The sequence below is a fragment of the Erpetoichthys calabaricus genome, chromosome 15, assembly GCF_900747795.2.
Source record: "Erpetoichthys calabaricus chromosome 15, fErpCal1.3, whole genome shotgun sequence".
In the NCBI taxonomy this organism is placed as follows: domain Eukaryota; kingdom Metazoa; phylum Chordata; class Cladistia; order Polypteriformes; family Polypteridae; genus Erpetoichthys; species Erpetoichthys calabaricus.
The window spans coordinates 77,001,920-77,022,029 of NC_041408.2; the positions used below are offsets into that span (position 1 = coordinate 77,001,920).

The 20,110-nt window shown below is 42.0% G+C and overlaps 1 protein-coding gene across 1 annotated transcript in view; it reads left to right on the forward strand.

The window, feature by feature from the left end:
• The window catches only part of capn1a (calpain 1, (mu/I) large subunit a), a 72,506-nt gene extending 62,750 nt beyond the window's left edge, over positions 1–9,756 (forward strand). The window contains exons 20-21 of the mRNA XM_028820886.2: positions 8,263–8,321; positions 9,512–9,756. Of these exons, the coding sequence (XP_028676719.1) occupies positions 8,263–8,321; positions 9,512–9,538 (86 nt within the window). The 3' untranslated portion in view covers positions 9,539–9,756. The remainder of the gene's footprint in view (positions 1–8,262; positions 8,322–9,511) is intronic.
• Positions 9,757–20,110: the final 10,354 nt, after the last annotated feature.

Genomic DNA, 20,110 nt, shown 5'->3' on the forward strand with positions numbered 1-20,110 from the left:
CAGAAGATCCTGATTGGAATACGAATGAACAAATGAACATTAAAACAACCTAGACAAGAACAGGCCATTCAGCCCAACAAAGCTCACCAGTCCTATCCACTTATTTCTTCCATAAAAACATCAAGTTGAGTTTTGAAAGTCCCTAAAGTCTTACTGTCTCCCACACTACTTGGTAGCTTATTCCAAGTGTCTGTGGTTCTTTGTGTAAAGAAAACCTTCCTAATGTTTATGCGAAATTTACCCTTAACAAGTTTCCAACTGTGTCCCCGTGTTCTTGATGAACTCATTTTAAAATAACAGCCTCGATCCACTGAACTCATCCATCCATTATCCAACCCGCTATATCCTAACTACAGGGTCACGGGGGTCTGCTGGAGCCAATCCCAGCCAACACAGGGCGCAAGGCAGGAAACAAACCCCGGGCAGGGCGCCAGCCCACCACAGCACTGAACTAATTCCCTTCGTAATTGTAAACACTTCAGTCAGGTCACCTGTTAATCTTCTTTTGCTTAAACTGTGAAGGCTCAGCTCTTTTAATCTTTCCTCATAACTCATTCCCTGTAGTCCTGGAGTCAGCCTAGCCGCTCTTCTCTGGACCTTTTCTAGTGCTGCTGTGTCCTTTTTGTAGCCTGGAGACCAAAACTGCACACAGGACTCCAAATGAGGCCTTACCAGTGTGTTAAAAAGGTTGAGCATAACCTCCTGTGACTTGTACTCCACATATCAAGGCGCTATATAACCTCACAACCTATTAGCCTTCTTAATGGCTTCTGAACACTGTCGGGAAGTCGATAGCTTAGAGTCCACTATGACTTCTAAATCCTTCTCATAAGGTGTACTCTCGATTTTCCGACCACCCATTGTGTACAGTAATCCCTCGCTGTATCGCGCTTCGACTTTCGCGGCTTCACTCTATCGCGGATTTTATATGTAAGCATATTTAAATATATATCGCGGATTTTTTGCTGGTTCGTGGATTTCTGCGGACAATGGGTCTTTTAATTTCTGATACACGCTTCCTCAGTTGGTTTGTCCAGTTGATTTCATACAAGGGACGCTATTGGCAGATGGCTGAGAAGCTACCCAACCACAGCGCGTATTATCTATATATATAAAAATGGAATGGGTGGGTCGTCGGGTGGGCCTTTTTTTCATTCCGTCGTTTTTTCGACGTTTAGAAAATGTAGAATGATTATTTGATTTTTTTGTTTTTATTTGATCGTGTCTATGTAGCCGCCGTCGTAATAAAGTATCGCTAAAATCGTCATTTATCGTAATTTATTTTTGACGTATAACGTCGCCGTCGTCGAGGTCAGTGATACCAGTGCAAAAAATCTGCTTACGGTTGAAAGACACGCCCTACTCACTGGACAGTTAAAAACACCAATCAAACTAACGATGACATCAAGTATTACCCAATCAAAAGTAGGAAAGGAGGCATCTTCATAAAATGCGTGTGGGATGATTTGCATGAGACGCTGCTTTAAAAAAAACATTATAAAAAAAATACGGGATAAATCCCGTCCAGTATTGATTCAAAACGGGACGCGCAATTTCATTCTCAAACGCGGCACGATTCCGTATTTTAAAGGACGGGTGGCAACCCTACAGTGCCAGGTAACCACCCATACAATCACATTGTGATTCAGACTAGGAATGCAATGAATGTAATTACCCCGATCTACATACAAGGCGAAAGTCTTGCAACATTCAAAGATGATGGTTTGGGATAACTACACCATACAACATAAAAGAGCTTATGAAGCCTTGAACCGAAAAAAGCAACATCTCAGAGATCGTAAAAAAAAAAATAGGAGCTAATGTCGTTTTACTCGCTGTAGATTTTACTCAAACATTACCAGTTATTTCACGAGGGAGACCAGCACATCAACTCAACGCGTGTTTAAAATCCATGCTTCTCCCACGCTCGGTTATATGTCGCGTGTTCTCGGGTAGGTGCACCAAAAAATGTATACATTTAAGCATGTAATGGGCAAACAAAAAATGAGGTATACCCGAAGGCACAGCAGTAGTACTTAATGTAACTTTAATTCTTAAATGTTAATGTTTTACTGTTTAATAATTTATACGCTTCTTATATGTTGTTCAAATTCTTTTATCAAAATACCACTGACAGCGCAATGCACGATAACATCGAGTGAATACACCATACGCATCCGCCCACGGCTGCCCTGCTGTGCGCAGATAGGACTTGATTGTACAATAAAATAAAATAAAGATAAAAAGACTAAAACAATCATCACCCATAAAGCGGATAGTAGACGTGACGTACTATATGTGTACCACATTTCAACTGTATAGGTGCAACGGTTTGCGAGCTACAGGTCATTTAAAATCCTGGACAGACACACAAATTGCCATGGTAGCAAATTACAGAAGAAGATTTTACTGTTTAATAATTTACGAGCTGTATATACCCGGCGTTGCCCGGGGCAGAAGTAACCTAATCGGTCAAACACTTACATATATACCAAAGTAAACCTAATCGGTCAAACAGTTACATATATAAAAAAAAGCGAACCTAATCGGATAAACAGCTTCATATATACGGAAGCGAACCTAATCGGACAAACAGCTAATCTATATACATAAGCAAACCTAATTGGTCAAACAGTTACATAAATACAAAAGCAAACCTAATCGATGAAACAGCTTCATATATACAGAAGCGAACCTAATTGGTCAAACAGTGTTAACAATCATTAAAAACAAAAGATTGAGGAACTCTTCTTTTATATGTGATGAAGCTGACTTGACGAAGACGTAGGTGGCATAGATTGGTTTTTCTAAAACAGAAGAAAAAAATGAGTATCTATTATTATTTTAAATTAGAATGAAAATGAGAACCTTGATTAGAGATAGATTATCCGTATTAAAATATGTGCATGAATAAACTTTTGCTAACTCTGTAGCAAAAGTTTATTCATACAAATTGGAATGGGATGGCTTTGTGAAAAAGTAAAAATTACATAAAAATAAATTGAGAATGCGTACTTCCATTTGACTGAGATTATCTGTAATGATGAAAAAAAAGTTTAGTATGTTTTTTTTTTCCATACGGGAAGGATGTAAAACCTTACATAGGCACCCTTCAGCCCGTACTGAAGGGTAGTGTCAGATTCTTACTGACTAAAAAACACCCTTTTTATTCCACAGCTACCCCAAAAACCACTATTAGGCATTACTTTGGGGTGGCAGTAGTTTAGTTATGAAACAGCTGGGTCCTGAAAAAAATCTGTCTTATTAGTGGCTTCATCACATATAGAAGAACAGTTCCTCAATCTTTTCTTTTTCATGATTGTTAACACGCATAATGTTTGTAAAATCATTCTGCACATGCATAACTGTTTGACCAATTAGGTTCGCTTCTGTATATATGAAGCTGTTTGATCGATTAGGTTTGCTTTTGTATTTATGTAACTGTTTGACCAATTAGGTTTGCTTATGTATATAGATTAGCTGTTTGTCCGATTAGGTTCGCTTCTGTATATATGAAGCTGTTTGTCCGATTAGGTTCGGTTTTTTTATATATGTAACTGTTTGACCGATTACATTTACTTTGGTATATATGTAAGTGTTTGACCGATTAGGTTACTTCTGCCCCGGGCAACGCCGGGTGTATACAGCTCGTGTATTAAATGAAACTCCTCAAATATATTGTGAGCACGGGGGCTGTTCGCACCCCTAGAGGACATGGCTGCTCCTCAGAAAACACTGAAAGATTACCTTCACAGTGCTCCCTTCTTTGCTGGGCTTACACGTGGCTGCTTTGCAAGCGATATGCTTCCCGCATGGTGCTTCGCATACTTAAAAGATCAAACAGCACGTACTGATTTTTGATTGTTTGCTTTCCTCTCTCTCTCTCTCTCTGACGGAGGGGGTGTGAGCAGAGGGGCTGTTCGCACACTGGCCTAGAGGATACGGAAGCTCCTCTAAAAAAATGCTGAAAAATGCGTGCTCCCTTCCTCGCTACTTTGTCCAGCGGTGCTTCGCATACTTAAAAGCCAAACAGCCCTATTGATTTTTGACTGTTAGCTTTTTTCTCTCTCTCTCTCTCTGACGCGCACTCCTTTGAAGAGGAAGATATGTTTGCATTCTTTTAATTGTGAGACAGAACTGTCATCTCTGTCTTGTTATGGAGCACAGTTTCAACTTTTGAAAAAGAGACAAATTTTGTTTGCAGTGTTTGAATAACGTTCCTGTCTCTCTACAACCTCCTGTGTTTCTGCGCAAATCTGTGACCCAAGCATGACAATATAAAAATAACCATATAAACATATGTTTTCTACTTCGCGGATTTTCTTATTTCGCGGGTGGCTCTGGAACGCAACCCCCGCGATGGAGGAGGGATTACTGTATTCAAACCTAACATTGGGCAAATTTCATCTGCCCAAGCCTGTCTGCTATTCAAGTCCTTCTGTAATATGACGGATTCCAAATTATCTGCTAATCCACCTATCTTGGTATCATCTGCAAACTTAACCAGCTTGTTCCTTATATTGCTATCTAAATCAATCCTATACATTAAAAATAGCAGCAGCCCCAGCACTGACTGCTGTGGAACACCACTCTTAACATTGGCCAGTTCTGATGAGGTTCCTCACACCATCACCCTCTGCTTCCTGTGTCTGAGCCAATTCTGCACCCATCTAAAAACATCACCCTGAACTCCCACTTCTTTTAGTTTGATGCCCAACCTCTCATGTAGCACCTTATCAAATGCTTTCTGAAAGTCAAGATCAATAATATCATCTGCTCCACTCTGCTCATATCCTTTTGTTGCCTCCTCATAGAATTCCAGCATGTTAGTAAAACACGACCTCCCTCTTCTGAACCCATGCTGACTGTTCCTAATAACTCCTGTCCTTGCCAGGTGTTGTTCAATCTTATCTTAATAATTCATTCCATTAATTTTCATGTGATGCATGTTAAGCTTACTGGCATATAGTTGCTGGGATCTGCCCTGTCACCATTTTTTATATAATGGGATGATATTTGCCATTTTCTGGTCCTTCAGAATCTCTCCAGTGCGCAGTGACTTCCTAAAAATGTGTCCCTGAACATACCGAATGTTGTAATCAAAGTATGTATTGAATGCTACGGCTTCTAGTAATCCCAGGTAGTTTATAACATAACATAACTCTTAAACCCACTAAATCCAGTTCAAGGTTGTATGGGACTCGGGTCTTTGTCCTCTCTATGGTAGCAAACAAGGAACCAACCCTGAATGGGGTACACTTTCACCTGGCCAGTTTGGAATCTCTGTGACCATCATGCACACCAGAAATACTAAAACCATTAGAAGTGATTTAACTGTTACAATAAACTTCAACCAGCACCCTCAGCCCCCTCTTAATGCTGTTCAGGGTTATGGTGGGCCGGGACCTAACCTGGATACACCAGGCACAAGGTAGGAAACAGCCCTTGACCGTCCCAGTTACACACACACCCGCGCCCACACATGCCAATTGGGTATTATCAGTAGAAATCCTCCAAATGAGTTGATATTGGTTCCATTTATTAGGCAGTGGTTTATACTGTAAGTCTAATAATGCATTTCTGTGTATTTGCATGATAGAAACCTTTAAATTATCATTAGTAACATTTGAATCGATTGACCGCTGATGTTAACCGTACAATTTTTACTCCACATGACTTGATTGGTGATCAGTTAATTGGCCAACCTCAAAAAAAAAAAAGCTTTTTTTCAGTCCCCTTTTTTTGTAAGCTTTACGGTGATTTCGTTGTAGTGATCCTTTAAGCAATGTGCTCTGTACCTGACGAAGTGCACGTGTCGTTTTTGGGGCCAGAATGTCCCATAAACTGAGAGCAGCCAGGCAGATTTTGAAAGGAAAGGGAATATCGGAATATTGGGGTTTTACTTTAAAGAAGGTGGAGTAATAAACTGGGAAAAGAGAACGTAAGGGATCATCGTGTGCTTGGAGAGGAACGGCAGACGTGTGTGTGTTGAAATTGGAGTGTAAGGAAAGAGAGGTGCGTCTTCGGTAGGAATCGATGGAGAAGCTGCCTAAATGAGTTCAAACCGTTTCATTTTACTCATTAAATAAAGTGGAGTTTGGACAGTGAACGACTTTGTGTTCAGTACAGCAGCTCATATTTTTACTTAGGAAAAAAAAAAGAAGAATTTGCCATTTTAGCTTAATAAACTGTAGGCACGTTAGCTTGACAGCCAAATTTGTGTATTTTACATGTAAATTCATTAAGCAGATGTAAAGAGATCAGAAAGAGCTGGAGCACCACTAGGTGTTCCCCAAATAATCGAAAGAGCTTTTAAAAACAAAATAAAAAAAGCACGCCATACTGCAGAGACGTCTTTTCAGACGCAAGTCTTCTATTAGGCGGCCAGAAAATGTTGTTCAAGCTGTCTTCAGGTGGAAGATGCGGGTTCGGTGGGGACAGGGGGGCAGAATCGGGAAGTGATGTCATGGATGTTCATCTGTCAATCTTCTACTCTGAAGAGGGAGGAAGAGGAGGGGCATTATGGGACAGCGCCAACCCATGACCCCGCGTGGAATTACTATTTGATGAGCCCTGAAGTTGTCACCCAAGCACAAGTGTGACACTTGTATTTGCTTGATAAACATCTTATGAATATTAAAATTGTGCCTTTTAATTATAACAAGCATTTTTTTTCTTTTATGCCATATGTATTATGGATAATTATTTTGTGTTTTATTAATTTGAAAAGTACGTATTTTAAGAGGCTTGTGTTTATTTTAGTTTTTTATGGTTACTGAACAATAGGCCCACAGAATCTTATCTCTATATTATAATAAAAAAAATCTTGGGACGAGACGTGACTTTTTCAGAGAGATACTTTCACGTCCTGTGAGACGAGACTTTGTTCCCAAGAGATTTAACCAGGCCCGGGGCTGGAAATAAAAGACAAAGAGTAGATGACAAAGTAGAGGATTCAAAAACGTTGGCGTGATACTCATGCAGAGCAGGTTAGAGATAATGAAAGTACTAAAATTCGAAAGTCTCAAAAAATGATAGTAAAGATCGCATTTGCACAAACAAACAGAAATTATGACTCGGTGAAATAACAGAACAGCGAAAAGAGATTGAATATATTGTGCGGATTTAAACTTTAAGTCGGAGACTTGTAGATCGTCTAATTTGAGTTGTCATCAGGAAAGTAGTGTTGCTTCCCACTACTAATTCTCGTATCTGCGAGAATTTAAAGATTTGTTGTTTGGTGAAAGTGAAATCCACAAACGTGAGCGGCAAAGACGCAAAGTGGCCGGTGGGTTGGCGAGCAAAGGGAGCAGGCAGGGAAGCCCCCTAGTTTTGTTGATTTGAAATTGTGATCTGCTCTTCAAACTGGTGAGGATGGCAGGCTCTATTGTAGGCATGGAGCTGGACAGTTTGACATCTGTGGCAGAGCGACGGGCACTGAGCAGACTCCTGTCAATCATGGAGAATCCACTGCATCCACTGAACAGGATCATCTCCAGACAGAGGAGCAGCTTCAGCGACAGACTGCTGTCACCGTCCTGCTCCACTGACAGACTGAGGAGATCGTTCCTCCCCCAAACTATGTGACTCTTCAGTTCCACCCGGGGGGGTAAACGTTAACATTATACAAAGTTATTGTCTGTTTTTACCTGCATTGTTATTACTCTTTAATTTAATACTGTTTTTTTTATCAGTATGCTGCTGCTGGAGTATGTGACTTTCCCCTTGGGATTAATAAAGTATCTATCTATCTATCTATCTATCTATCTCAATTATAAAAACACTTTAATATAAAAGGCTTCTACACACCTGGTTATACAGGAGCTTAGTGGGGGAAAAAATGTTAAAAGGAAAAAGAAAAGAATGAGTATGCGAAATTGGTTATTATACAGTATGTCTCAGTTAGTGTCAGACTGCTTCCCCTTGGTTTTGTCTTTGCTCACTTATGATTCGTAAGCCATTTTGGATAGAAATGTCATCTATAGAAATAAAAGTAAATTATAATATTGACACCGCAACCTTAACAGGACAAGCGGAGCCATAGGATGACATGACATGAGACGAGATGAGGTAATACTGACAGAAAGAAATAACCTATAAAATATGATGGCCGGGATAAAGACTGTAGAAATGAAACGAAGATGATTAAGAAGGGACGCACTAACGGCAGATTAGAATGGCGTTCTTGTTTCGTTAACCAGTATTATGCTGCATGTATTTATGAATAAATGTGTGACTAAACTGTTTATCTGTCACTTTTAGGATTTTTTAAACACATTGACACGGATGGAACTGGCACTGCTGAAATGACCTTAACAGAGGTGAGTAGTGGGAGCAGAGCCCATGTCAGCAAAGAGGGAACTAATCCTGTAACAAACTGGAGTGGGAGAAGAAATGATTAATACCACAGTTGAGGCGGCACAGGGTCTCAGTGGCCAAACTCGAGTGTCTCACTGACCCAGCGTCCCTGCTTCAGATAAAATGTGACAGCTTCATAGGGGGTAAATGCTTTTTTTTAGGCACTGTACCTATTTTTCAATCCATCAGCAATATTTATTTATATTTAAATGTATGGCCATACCACATGAATCCTATTATCTGTTTCTGCTCACGCAGACTGCAGGCTGCAATTAAGGTGAAGCTGTTTTAGTTGGATAAGATCACTGAACGCAGGCGCCTACAACAAGCGTCAGAAACTGCGGAAGCAAAGCAGGCATGGGTTTAAAACGAAAGATCACAACTGATGGAGATAAATAATCTCTTTCAAATCTATTTCGGGTTACCCAAGACCAGGGGTTGGCGAGCAAAGCGAACAGGGGGCAGAGCCCCCTAGTAATAATAATAATTCATTTTATTTATAGGGCACTTTACATTTGTAGTAAACCTCAAAGTGCTACATAAAAAAATTTAAACAAAGGCACAACAAGATAAAACAATAATTAGAGGCAATTTTGTTAAAACACTTTCCTAAATAGAAAAGTCTTTAACTGTTTTTTAAAAACAGCCCACAATCTGCTGTGTTCTCAGGTTCTCTGGTAGGGCATTCGGAGCAGCGACTGCAAAGGCTCACTCACGCAATGTATGAAGTTTGGTTATGGGGGGGGGGCGAAGGCGATAGGTGTTTGCAAGACGAAGTAGTCTTCCAGTTAATAATTATGGAAAATACAGTGGGGCACAAATATCCGCTGGGGAAAATATGTTTCTGCCCAGTGAAAGAAATCCGGGGTGGTCAGCAAACTAACTGGGATTTCAAACAACACAATGAAATGTTCCCCAATTTAGAGCAAAGCAAACGGCCTGGGAGTGTGAAAACGCCTTTATAGTTTAAAGAAATGCTCAGCGATAGACAGACGACCCACCCAGAGTTGGTCCTGCCTTCTGCCCAGCTTTTCTCAAACAAACTAACTGGGATAATTAGACGAGTGAGTGAGTGAGTGATTGATTGACTGATTTTATGAATGTATCCTTGCAACTTTCAGTTAAAAACAAACTTTCTCTTTTCTTGTTTCAGTGGCTGATGATGACTATGTGCGGTTAGAGAAGACAAAGCAGCTAAGAAACGAACCGCCTGTCTACCCTGCAAGTGCCTCCCTGCTACACCACGTCACTCCTGTACCTTGCTACTAACCCAAAGTAATCTGCGTAACCTTTAAACTTGACAAACGGGACTTTAAGTTGGGGCCTTATATTTTCTACAGACAATTCAGGGCGATTAAGTGATTGTTTTGCTGCCAGTAAATTTGCCTTTCCTTGTAATCCTCGGATGTATGATACTTTTTCGATGCATGGTGCTGCAGCAGGCCTCATGTTTGATCACATAGAGCTAGCCACCTGTAAGCCATATTTTAATAAGTCCCACACAACCTGTCCAGTCTCTTTGTGTTTTCAGGCTAAAGACTCCCCTCCATACACCGTTTAGCTGTAGAAGGTGCAGCAGTAAGTGGTATCCCCCCATATTAGTAGTCATGTAGCATCCTTGAATTTGAAATCAAGTACCTCTTTTGCATGATGTAGCTGCCTGCACTTGAACCCAAACCATATGTAGTGAAACTGTAGTGAGGACCTGGGGTCCCAGTGCTGTAACGCCATCTACACTTGACCGCACATCACACTCGGGAGGACGAGCTGCCAGTGCATTTGTGTGTGCGTGTGTGTGTGTGTATATAAAGACTAGGGCTGAATTATTCTGCAAAAAAGTGGCATTCATTCAGTAGCATTAGTAGAACACATCAATTACTTCAGGGAACTCCAGCAAGGAGAATACTGAAATGTCAAGTCCTGCACTTGCTTTTATTTTTTTTTTAAACCCGCACAGTATTTTCAGCCTCTTAGAATTTTTATTATATCGAAGAAATTCTCACTAAATACAAAAAGGCAGTATTGTCAACTGTATTACATCCATAAATTGTTGTCATTATCGTCATTCTTTTGCCAGCAATAAATGGGAGGCCTAATCCCAAATATGTGACGATTCAGCTTTTACGCACCCTAATCTGAATGAGGATGTGAGGCAACTTTGACAGACGCAGGCCTGACTGAGCTCCTCGATCCCATTCACCGACTTTCTCCAAAATGACATCCAAGTCGAGACTTGAACGTCCCGACTTCCTACTGCCCACCACACTACTCGGTAACTTTTTCTACGTGTCTGTGGTTACCTGCGTGAAGATTAACGTTCAAACCTTTGCGTAAACTTCACCCTTTGCTAGTTCCCGTCGGTTCTTGTGGACTCATTTTCAAATCACAGCTGGTTTCAAGGGGAAATCTCAGCTTAAATCGGCCCACTTCAACAAAAAATTTGGAGGGGACGCATTGATGGGTACAATAATGGATCACATCTCGAATTCAATTTTTGCAATATAATTTTCATTAAATATTATTTAAAAAAAACAAGGTCAATGTTTGCTTGCTGAGTTTCGACAAATGTCAGTATATTGAACTATAGAATAAACAAAGCAGATCAGCGGTGATCTTATAAAATAACCGTGTTTGACCAGTGTTTACCTGGCCACCATTTACCTTTACGTTGCTTCCAAAAGTTTTGTTCATGTTTGTTGTTTGTGAGTTTTTACCTTCCTGCATGCAGACATACAGCATTATAACTTAATGATTCATATTTGGGGTTAGGACACTCTTAAAATCTCACTCAATATTACTATATATATAAATTTATACATGCCCCCCTACACACCCAGACCAATATACAGTATTATATAAAAGTAGAGACATAAGTTAAAAACATAAAGCAAGGATTTTAACGGGTTATGAGGAAAACAAAAGTAAAATCATTTGAAAATGATTCACTGAAACTGCAATTACATACACCACAGTTTGCTTCAAAACAGCTTCTGTCTTGTTTGATAAATGTCCATTCGCTGGAATATTCATCACGAAATTTACATTTACGTTTTGGAATCTTGGGATGGATGGAATGATGGATTAGTTTTTAAGTTACAAAAGAAGTGGGCCACGGCAAGTAGTAACACCACACTTTGTTGACAGCCACTGTATGTTGCAATGCTGATCCAGAACTGCACAGCAGCGCGGCTGGAGAACAAATACGGTAAGAGTGTCACCGTCCTCAGCCAACCAGAGCAACTGAACAAGTGGCAAACAGGCAGCAAACACTCGTTTCCTCGTAACATTTGTGTTATTTTCATCAAGAGAATCTGAGAAAAGAAAGTATAATTACTTATAAAGTTACAACTAAGTACCGTAAGAAGGTAGTAAAAATATTTTTATTACGAAATTTGAAAATACAGGACAAAATTATCAAATATGGGACAGGTCCCGTATATAAGGGACGTCTGGCAACCCTGTTCATATTGTTAGTCAGAAAAAAAAAAATAGGTTTGCTGACCAGGAGCGATTGGCAGCACCTAGCGGAGGTCTTTGCCATCAGCACAGACTCTCGCGTGTTAACTCCAGGGCAAGCATTTGCCATTTCAAAGGCCGATTTCTGTGTCAATGAGACCCCAAAGCAGTTCCAGCTAAAACCTTAAGTACTGTATGCACCGGCTACAAACAGAAGTGCTGCCATGATGAGGTCCTTTCTGTCTTTCGATTCCATGGATCCATTTTCCTCATCAGTGAACATGTAGGTGAAACTCGGGTAGGCATATGTTTGTGGAGAATTTGAACACAACGGGACATGATGGAGGCTCTTCTTCTGCGATTCTGCCCTTGTTTAGGATAACCGGATGAAAGTGAACCCCCCAGAGGAGAAAATACAGAAGTGTGAAAAGTGCAAATCGTGTACTGTGAGCTACATAAAGAAACAAGCCTCTCCTCGAAACCTGAATGATAATGACCCCCAAGAATACAGCACTCTGTATAGAGCTGCTTAAGTTCCGACAGCTTGTAGTGCGTGTCCACATCATTCATATCATTCAATAGAAATTTATAAGTAGTTTATTATTTCTGTTTCACTTTTGTATTTAACTTCAGTGTTTCATTTGGCTGCTTTTTAATGAACCTTTTCTGTTCTTCGCTCCCTTTATTGTATATGAGCGAGTAAGGATTAGTAAAAACAAAAGTGCCAGAACAAATGACAATAAAAGTTTCAAAAAGAGCCACAGATTCACTTGTCATGTCTACTTTTGGGATCATCGTCTCCTGAAACAGCCAGAAAAAGAAGAAAATGCCTCAAAAGAGTTAAAACCTTAAGATGAGGAAAGTGCAGCACGTGTGTCTTATGCACCCGATACTTTTCAAGTATGAACTCTGTTGGGATTTACAGACAGACACAAATAAATAATTTTGTATTTAATTGAAATAAAAGCCCAATAATTTTCTATTTACCGCACTTTACCTTTCCAGCACAGGTAGTTGCAGACTGAACATGGCCACTCTGGCCCAGTCGGTTTAAACTCGGGGCGGTTTGGTGCCACCTAGTGGTGCTTCTCCCAGTCCGGCGCTCTGTCTAATCTCTCCTGTCACTGTTATGATGTTTGGTTGCCATAGTAACAGTCCACCATCTTGTTTATCGTGTAAGTAGTATCGACTTGTAGACACTCGCTGTAAGGTAACGATCACAGAATAAGCTAATCACTCAGCTCGTTTTAATGTTTTCTTCTGAACAAAATAAAAGGAGAAAAATAATAATGATGGTGACCACACATTTAAAAACTCTGAATGATACTATTAAAATAAAACAGCAGTGTTCATGTTAAAAAACAAACTGCCATCATACATTTCAGTATTCGTTGCTTCAGGTACACTTTTCTTTACATTTTTTAAAATTTTCTAATAATGTACGTAAATGGCTAATATCTGTTATAGTGGTGGACAACAATGAGAGTGATGCGTTTGGTCCTTCACCACCAATACCGGCGTCTTCCTCCCACTCACTGGTCCTGATCCGAGGTCAGGCTTGGAGGATATAACTTTACCAGAGCAGCAGCGATGCGTCCCACGACAAACCCGTGGCTGATCCGGACAGCTAGGCTATGAAGGATCAAACTCCTGAAAACGAGCAGAAAGTAACAGCAGTCCATCACAGGGGTCACTCACTCAGAACTATGGTCTTCAGTGCAGCATATCTGGGCCGCAGTGGTTGTAAGGCAGCATTATTAAAACGCAAAATGTTATATGAAGCAGATGAAAATGCAAAGGAATAAAAAAAATAAACCCGTTAAGCACTCGTACTCTGGTGCTGTGAGCCATTGCCATAGCTTCATTCTCACTGAAGGACGGTCTCTTCGTACGTAATGCATGTCTGCTCTCATACAATGGAGGGAAAAAAAAGTACGGCAAGAAGAAGATGGACTAGTAAAAGGGTCCAGCAGTGAGCTGGTGGGGCGACAATGCTGTGTGGCGTCATGCAACTTCCTGGCTATCAAACACTATATTTGTTACCGTCAATATGTGAAGTTAGGCATTGTGTAGAATACCTAGGAAATTTCTAGAATGCCGAAAATTGGGACATGAAAGTATGAAACAATAAAAATTTCAAATATTTCCTAGGCATTATGTGCAATGCCAAAAGGCAAACTGGCAAGTTGTTCTGTATGCCTGGGGGAAAATATATAAGTAACACAGACATTTCATACTTTGCCTAAAAACATCACGTATTCTATAGAATGGCTAGGCACTCTATGCAATACCTGCTTTTTGCACATAAATACTGTACAGCATATAAAGGTGCAATGTGATGACTTGTCAGCCACATGAGGTGGCAAAGTGGCCCTGGACAGGTGGAAGTGCACCATCACAACTGCAGATGGAGGCCACCTATATATCCATTGCATGTGGTGCCACCCAGTGTTACCTGGTGATTCCAAATTGACTGTGTATATGTGTGAGAGTTTGCCCAATGTGAGACTGGCATGACTGGTTTCTGCCTCTTCCTAGTGGTGCCAAGATGGACTCCAGCCCCCATGATGTTGCACCGAGTGTTGAGCCAGTAGATTCATTTTGACACTTGACAGACTGCCACCCATTCTGGAGGTTCACCAACATTTTGTGTCCCCACAGAAGCCAGTGGAGGGGAAGGCAGGTGTCTGATAAGGTTGAAAGTGTGCCCTCTTAAATTGTGTGCCTAAAGCTTGTCAGCTGCTTATTCTGGATTCCCAACACAAGCTTCATTGCTAAATCTGTTTCAGCTGAGTCAACAAATGACACTCCAGAAATGTAATTTTGAAATTTGAAATTGAAAAAGCACAGGCAGGAAGTCATGTCTATTACAAACTGTGAAAAAATGAAGTTTATAAACTTACCTAAAAACGTATGAATGAAAACAAACTCGCCCTCAACAATAAGTGGAATTTGGGAGATGTCATACTAGCCTGGCCTACTGAACAGAATTTGGAAATGCGAATGAGAGCAATTTACGGAAACAGAAGTTTTCTTTTAGAATGTTAGAAAGAATGAGATGAGAACAGGCCGTCCAGCCCAACTAAGCTCTCCAGTCCTACTCACTCAATTCTTCTAAAATAACATCAAGCTGAGTTTTGAAAGTCCTGCTGTCTGCCACCCGACTTGTTCATTTATTCCAAGTGTCTGTGGTTCTCTGTGTAAAGAAAAACTTTTAAATGTTTATGCAAAATTTACTCTTAACAAGTTTCCTATTTTAAAGTCACAGTCGCGGTCCACTGGACTAATTAATTCCCCTTTATAATTTTAAACAGAACTCCTTTTGTTTAAACTGAAACGGCTCAGCTCTTTTAATTTTCCCTCATAACTCATCCATTTTCTGGATTGATTAAAGACAAGACAAACTGCTTTCAGAAGGAGAAAAACATAAAACTCCAACCTGGATTTGGTTTCTTACCTTACCCGACACCAGCATCCATTCCCCACCGAATTTTCATTTCATGAACTGCAAACTCCAGACGATAACTTGAGAGTCTTCACTCCATCCTTAAACCCATCCATCCATTTTCTGGGCTCACTCTTGCACGAATGGTTGAATCCACACTGGCAGCACTGGGTACAACTTAGAGGCCCGCTTTGGAGGAGATGCCACTCCTGGGCCAGGCATACCAACACGGGTATCCACGCTGAAATGTCTGGGAGCGACCCCTGTGCACCTTTACGACGAGCCTGCGATGAGCACAATTTAAATCCTCAATCACTTCACTGGGCACATTACTCAAGGAAATGTGGGAGCCTCCGTATGAATAACAAAATACTTGGACATGAACACAAAAAAAGAAACACACTAGTCTTTCAGGGCATTCTGTGTAGTTGATAAGTTTTGTGGGGGCGACATTGGGTTCAAAGAGCATGGACAAGCGGGTCAGGTGCAGATTTGACGAGGATCTTGGTGGGCTTTTGAATTCAGGTTTTACAATAATTGGATAAAATGAGAGCTATTAATGATTGAGAGCCGAAAAAAAGTGTGTAGGTGCCGTTTGGATGAAAGTGTACTTACTGAATGTAGTGTCGGGTAACTAAATACAGCTGTAAGAAACGTCATCCAATAAAGGACCAAACACAACCAGGTGGCTGAGGCTCTGTGTGGCCGGGGCAAAGAGATGCCAGTTCAAGGGCGGGGCAGGGGTGGAGTCTATCCCTAGGGCAGAGACTTGTGGGTAAATTCAGTTAACTCAGACTCTTAAGTCCTCTCTACGGTTTTCCACTCCTCTTGTTCAGTTATTCAGATCGGAGTGGCACTCTGCCCAGGGATTGTTCCTTCCTTGTGCCCAGTGCTTACTGGGATAGATTTCAGCTTCCCCATAACCCTACTCTGGATACGTGGATTTGGAAAATGGGTGGTGGTTGTATCAGACACTTTTATTCTCAAGCCCTCTCCACGTCCTAATGTGCTCCACTTGGCCACTGTGCTTAGTCGAGTGTTTGCTGATGGACTGGACAGTGAATAATGGGATACACCAGGACCACCTTGCATCGGCTGTTGTTTCCTCCACTGCTAAATGTGAATACTGTGATAGTCTCGTCTTCTTATAATACCCAGGACATAAAAAAAAAATAATAGCAAAAGTAGGAAGCATGTCAGCATAGGTTCATACAGTCATTGTTGTTACACCTCAGTGAAATTCTTTCTTGTTTGTGCGCTTATCAACATCAGCATCAACCCATCGCCTCTCTCTGGCACCATTAGTGAGTAGACCCACCTTACCTTGAAGCTCCTACCCTCCTCATCCCAAACACATGCAGGTTAGAATGATTTGTGATTGTAAATGCATGCCCTGCAATGGGGTGGCCATCACCCGCAACCCTGAACAGAAACGAACAGTTTGGTCAATAGAAAAATGGAGAGTACACCTCGGCTTTTTCAAAGCTAAAAAATAGAACGTTTTTGAATAGCCAAGCCAGTAACCCGATTCAAATCCAACTGAGCACGACCTCCATCTGCTGAAAAGAAAACTAAAGGGGACAAACCCCCCCAAAACAAGCAGGAGCTGAAGATGGCTGCTTTAGAGGCTTGGCAGAGCATCACGGAGAAGATCCTCAGCACCTGCTGATTGATGTCTGGGAATCACAAACTTCAAGCAGTCATTGCATGCCAGGGATATGCGACAAAGTCTTAAATATGATGGATTTAATAGACCTGCCATTGCTGTGTCCAAACGTGATGGTGTCCTGAAATGGGGGGACTGCCTAGAATACTGTTGTGTGACTGAGAGGTACTCAAACCCCCTTAAATGAAAATCTGCAGTGTGCACTTTAATCACAACGCCTGAATTGTTCAATTTGTAATTTTAAACTGTGGAGCAGAGAGGGAAATCACGGAAAAATGGGTCTTTGTTCTAAACACTATGGAGGGCGCTATAATTCATTAGTTACTAATGGGGACGGTAGTGGGGCCGACAACGAAGCTGGCGCAGCCTTTCAGCATTCAGGGCCGCTTACTCCCTCTACTCATTACTAGGACACAAAAAGGCAAATTGATAAGAAAACAGCAAAGGAGAGTTAAGCATTTCAAACTACAGCAAAAACAAAATATTTCAAAATGTTTTATAAACATTAAAAAAAAAAAAAAAAAAACAGAGAAAAGACGACCTGCTAATTAAGGAGGTCAGTCTGAAACTCGCTGGAACAAAAACCTGCAGCCATGGGGGAAAAGATTAGGGAGCTCTGCACTGGTACAGCGCACTGCCACACCCATCACATAACGAAACAGCTTAGGATCCCGGATGGCAGACACACAGTCCAGAATCCATCCATCCATCCATTATCCAACCCGCTATATCCTAACTACAGGGTCACGGGGGTCTGCTGGAGCCAATCCCAGCCAACACAGGGCGCAAGGCAGGAAACAAACCCCGGGCAGGGCGCCAGCCCACCGCAGGGCATACACACGGGACAATTTAGGATCGCCAATCCACCTAACCTGCATGTCTTTGGACTGTGGGAGGAAACCCATGCAGACATGGGGAGAACATGCAAATTCCACACAGGGAGGAACCGGGAAGCAAACCCAGGACTCCTAGCAGCGAGGCAGCAGCACTACCCACCATGCCACCCCAGTCCAGAATCACACTCTGGAAATGACCCTCTACCTACTGCAGTCAGGTGTTACATGGGCATCCCCTTGGCCTGGTCCAACAGCAAGGATACTCAACAATGAGGATAACTGGATCACCCTCAGGGGAATCGCGCCACAAGGCCTTGGTGCCGTAACCAACACTCCCTCACAATGCAGGTAATGTGCCTCTTTCGGGACTCCATGAGCAACACAAAGTCAAACCAGTGGTACCCAAGGATTTTCTGAAGGGACACAGTACTGAAGGAGTCCTGTCTTTGTCTCAGGTCACTGGATAGCGTCCAAGTCTCGCAACCATATAGCAAAACAGTGAGCACCAGGACTCTATAGCGCCACACACCCCTTTACAGCGACCTCATGACCACCCATCTACTGACTTCATAGGAAGAGTCACCAGAGACGTGAATGTCACTGCCAAGGTAAGTAAACCTCTCGACGTGGTCGACACTCTCTCCACAGACAGACACACTGCTGATGGCTGTGCCCAAGAGGTCATTAAAGGCCTGGATGTTAGTTTTTATCAGACCCCTCACTCAGTCTCTCAAAGAGCCCCGATCAGAACCTTCATTGACTCAGTGAAGATCACAGCATCATCAGCAAAGTCAAGATCAGTGAATCTTTCTTCTCCAATAGATGCCCCACAGCCACTGGACCCCACAACCTTGCCCAACGCCCAGTCCATGCCAGCATTGAGTAGAGTAGGAGTAAGAACACACCACTGACGAACCCCAGAATCAACTGGGAAAAACACAGGTGGGGCACTCAGGACTAAAACTGAGAAGCCCTGAATTTAACTTTTTAAGTCAAAGTGTAGATATTTTAACTTAGTCAGGCATATTAGTTACATCCCAGTTTGATTTCTTACCTGGCTACTGCCTTTGTGTAATGTGGGCATTCCCTCTCTCTTATTGACGTGGGGGGCTTTCTTAGATTTCCACCTACAGTACATCTCAAAGATAAGCGTTAGATTAACTAATAATACAGACATCATCTTGTAGGTTTATAGACCAGCCTTCACTTACCAGGAAGGTCACTGAAAACAATCCCAAAAATCAACCCAGTGTTATCTTGTGTACCCCGCCCTGCTTTGGCCAAAATGTGGTCAGAGTAGGCATGGGATCGTCACAATGCTGAAGTGACAGAAGCAGGTTCTAAAAAAGCGTACCTCAATATGGAGCACCTCATTGATTTAAGGCCATGGACTCGATTTCAAAATTGGCTCAGTCTGTTTGCACATTTTTACCTTTTCAGTCTTCTTCCACACCTCCAAAGACATTGTGATGAAGGGCAAAGATCGGCTGGCAGGGAGGATCGGCTAATCGGCCCGGGAGGAGATCATAATGGATACAGAACATTAGCAGATGGCCACCCCAGCCAGGATGGTTTGTGTTCCCGTTTCCTAATGAGAGTATATAATGGAAGGACAGGGGGTGACCACCTCCCATGGGCCGTGCGCTTCAATTCGGCGGCAGCAATCCTGTGGTGTAGATCCTGTTTGGACACCCACAGGGCTACATGGGAGGGGGGTGAGGTCCTTGGTGGGTGCTTTTGGAAGGAGACTCCACCCGAGCTGGAAGTGCCTACTCACCACAGAGCCAACACCCCCCTACTCTGGGTCCGGGTTAAATGAAGTCCTCCGCCTCACTCAGGCGAGTCAGATTAGGGAGCGTAGGCGGACAAAGCAAACAAAAGTATTGTATTCTGGATTATGGAAGAAGAAGCCCGTATAGGACATTTTGCAAAAAATAAAAGGTCATTTGTACCTTGGACTGTGGCGGTGTAGTTAAGTTTGGGCGCTCTGTGATGTCCTTAAGGGACCAGTTGGCCCAAACGTGCACTAGAGGGTGCCCACTGATGGACTCTGCCTTGATCCTGATCCTTGGGGGGGGGGGGGGGCAGGTACAGAAGATGGACAAACCGCCACTGGCCCGGTTATGTTTTTGAAGGTTCGCGTTGCACGTTGGTTTCCACACCGAGACACCGTATTCAAATCACCGAGTCACACTACGAGCTTAAATCGGTGTTGATTTTTTGACTCCACCACCAAAACGACTATTTACGTTGAAGTAAAAGGTTGAAAAATTCTCTACTACATAACTGGACACCCAAGTCTATACAAACGTTTAAAGACATAACCACACAAATTAGCAAAACAACGCA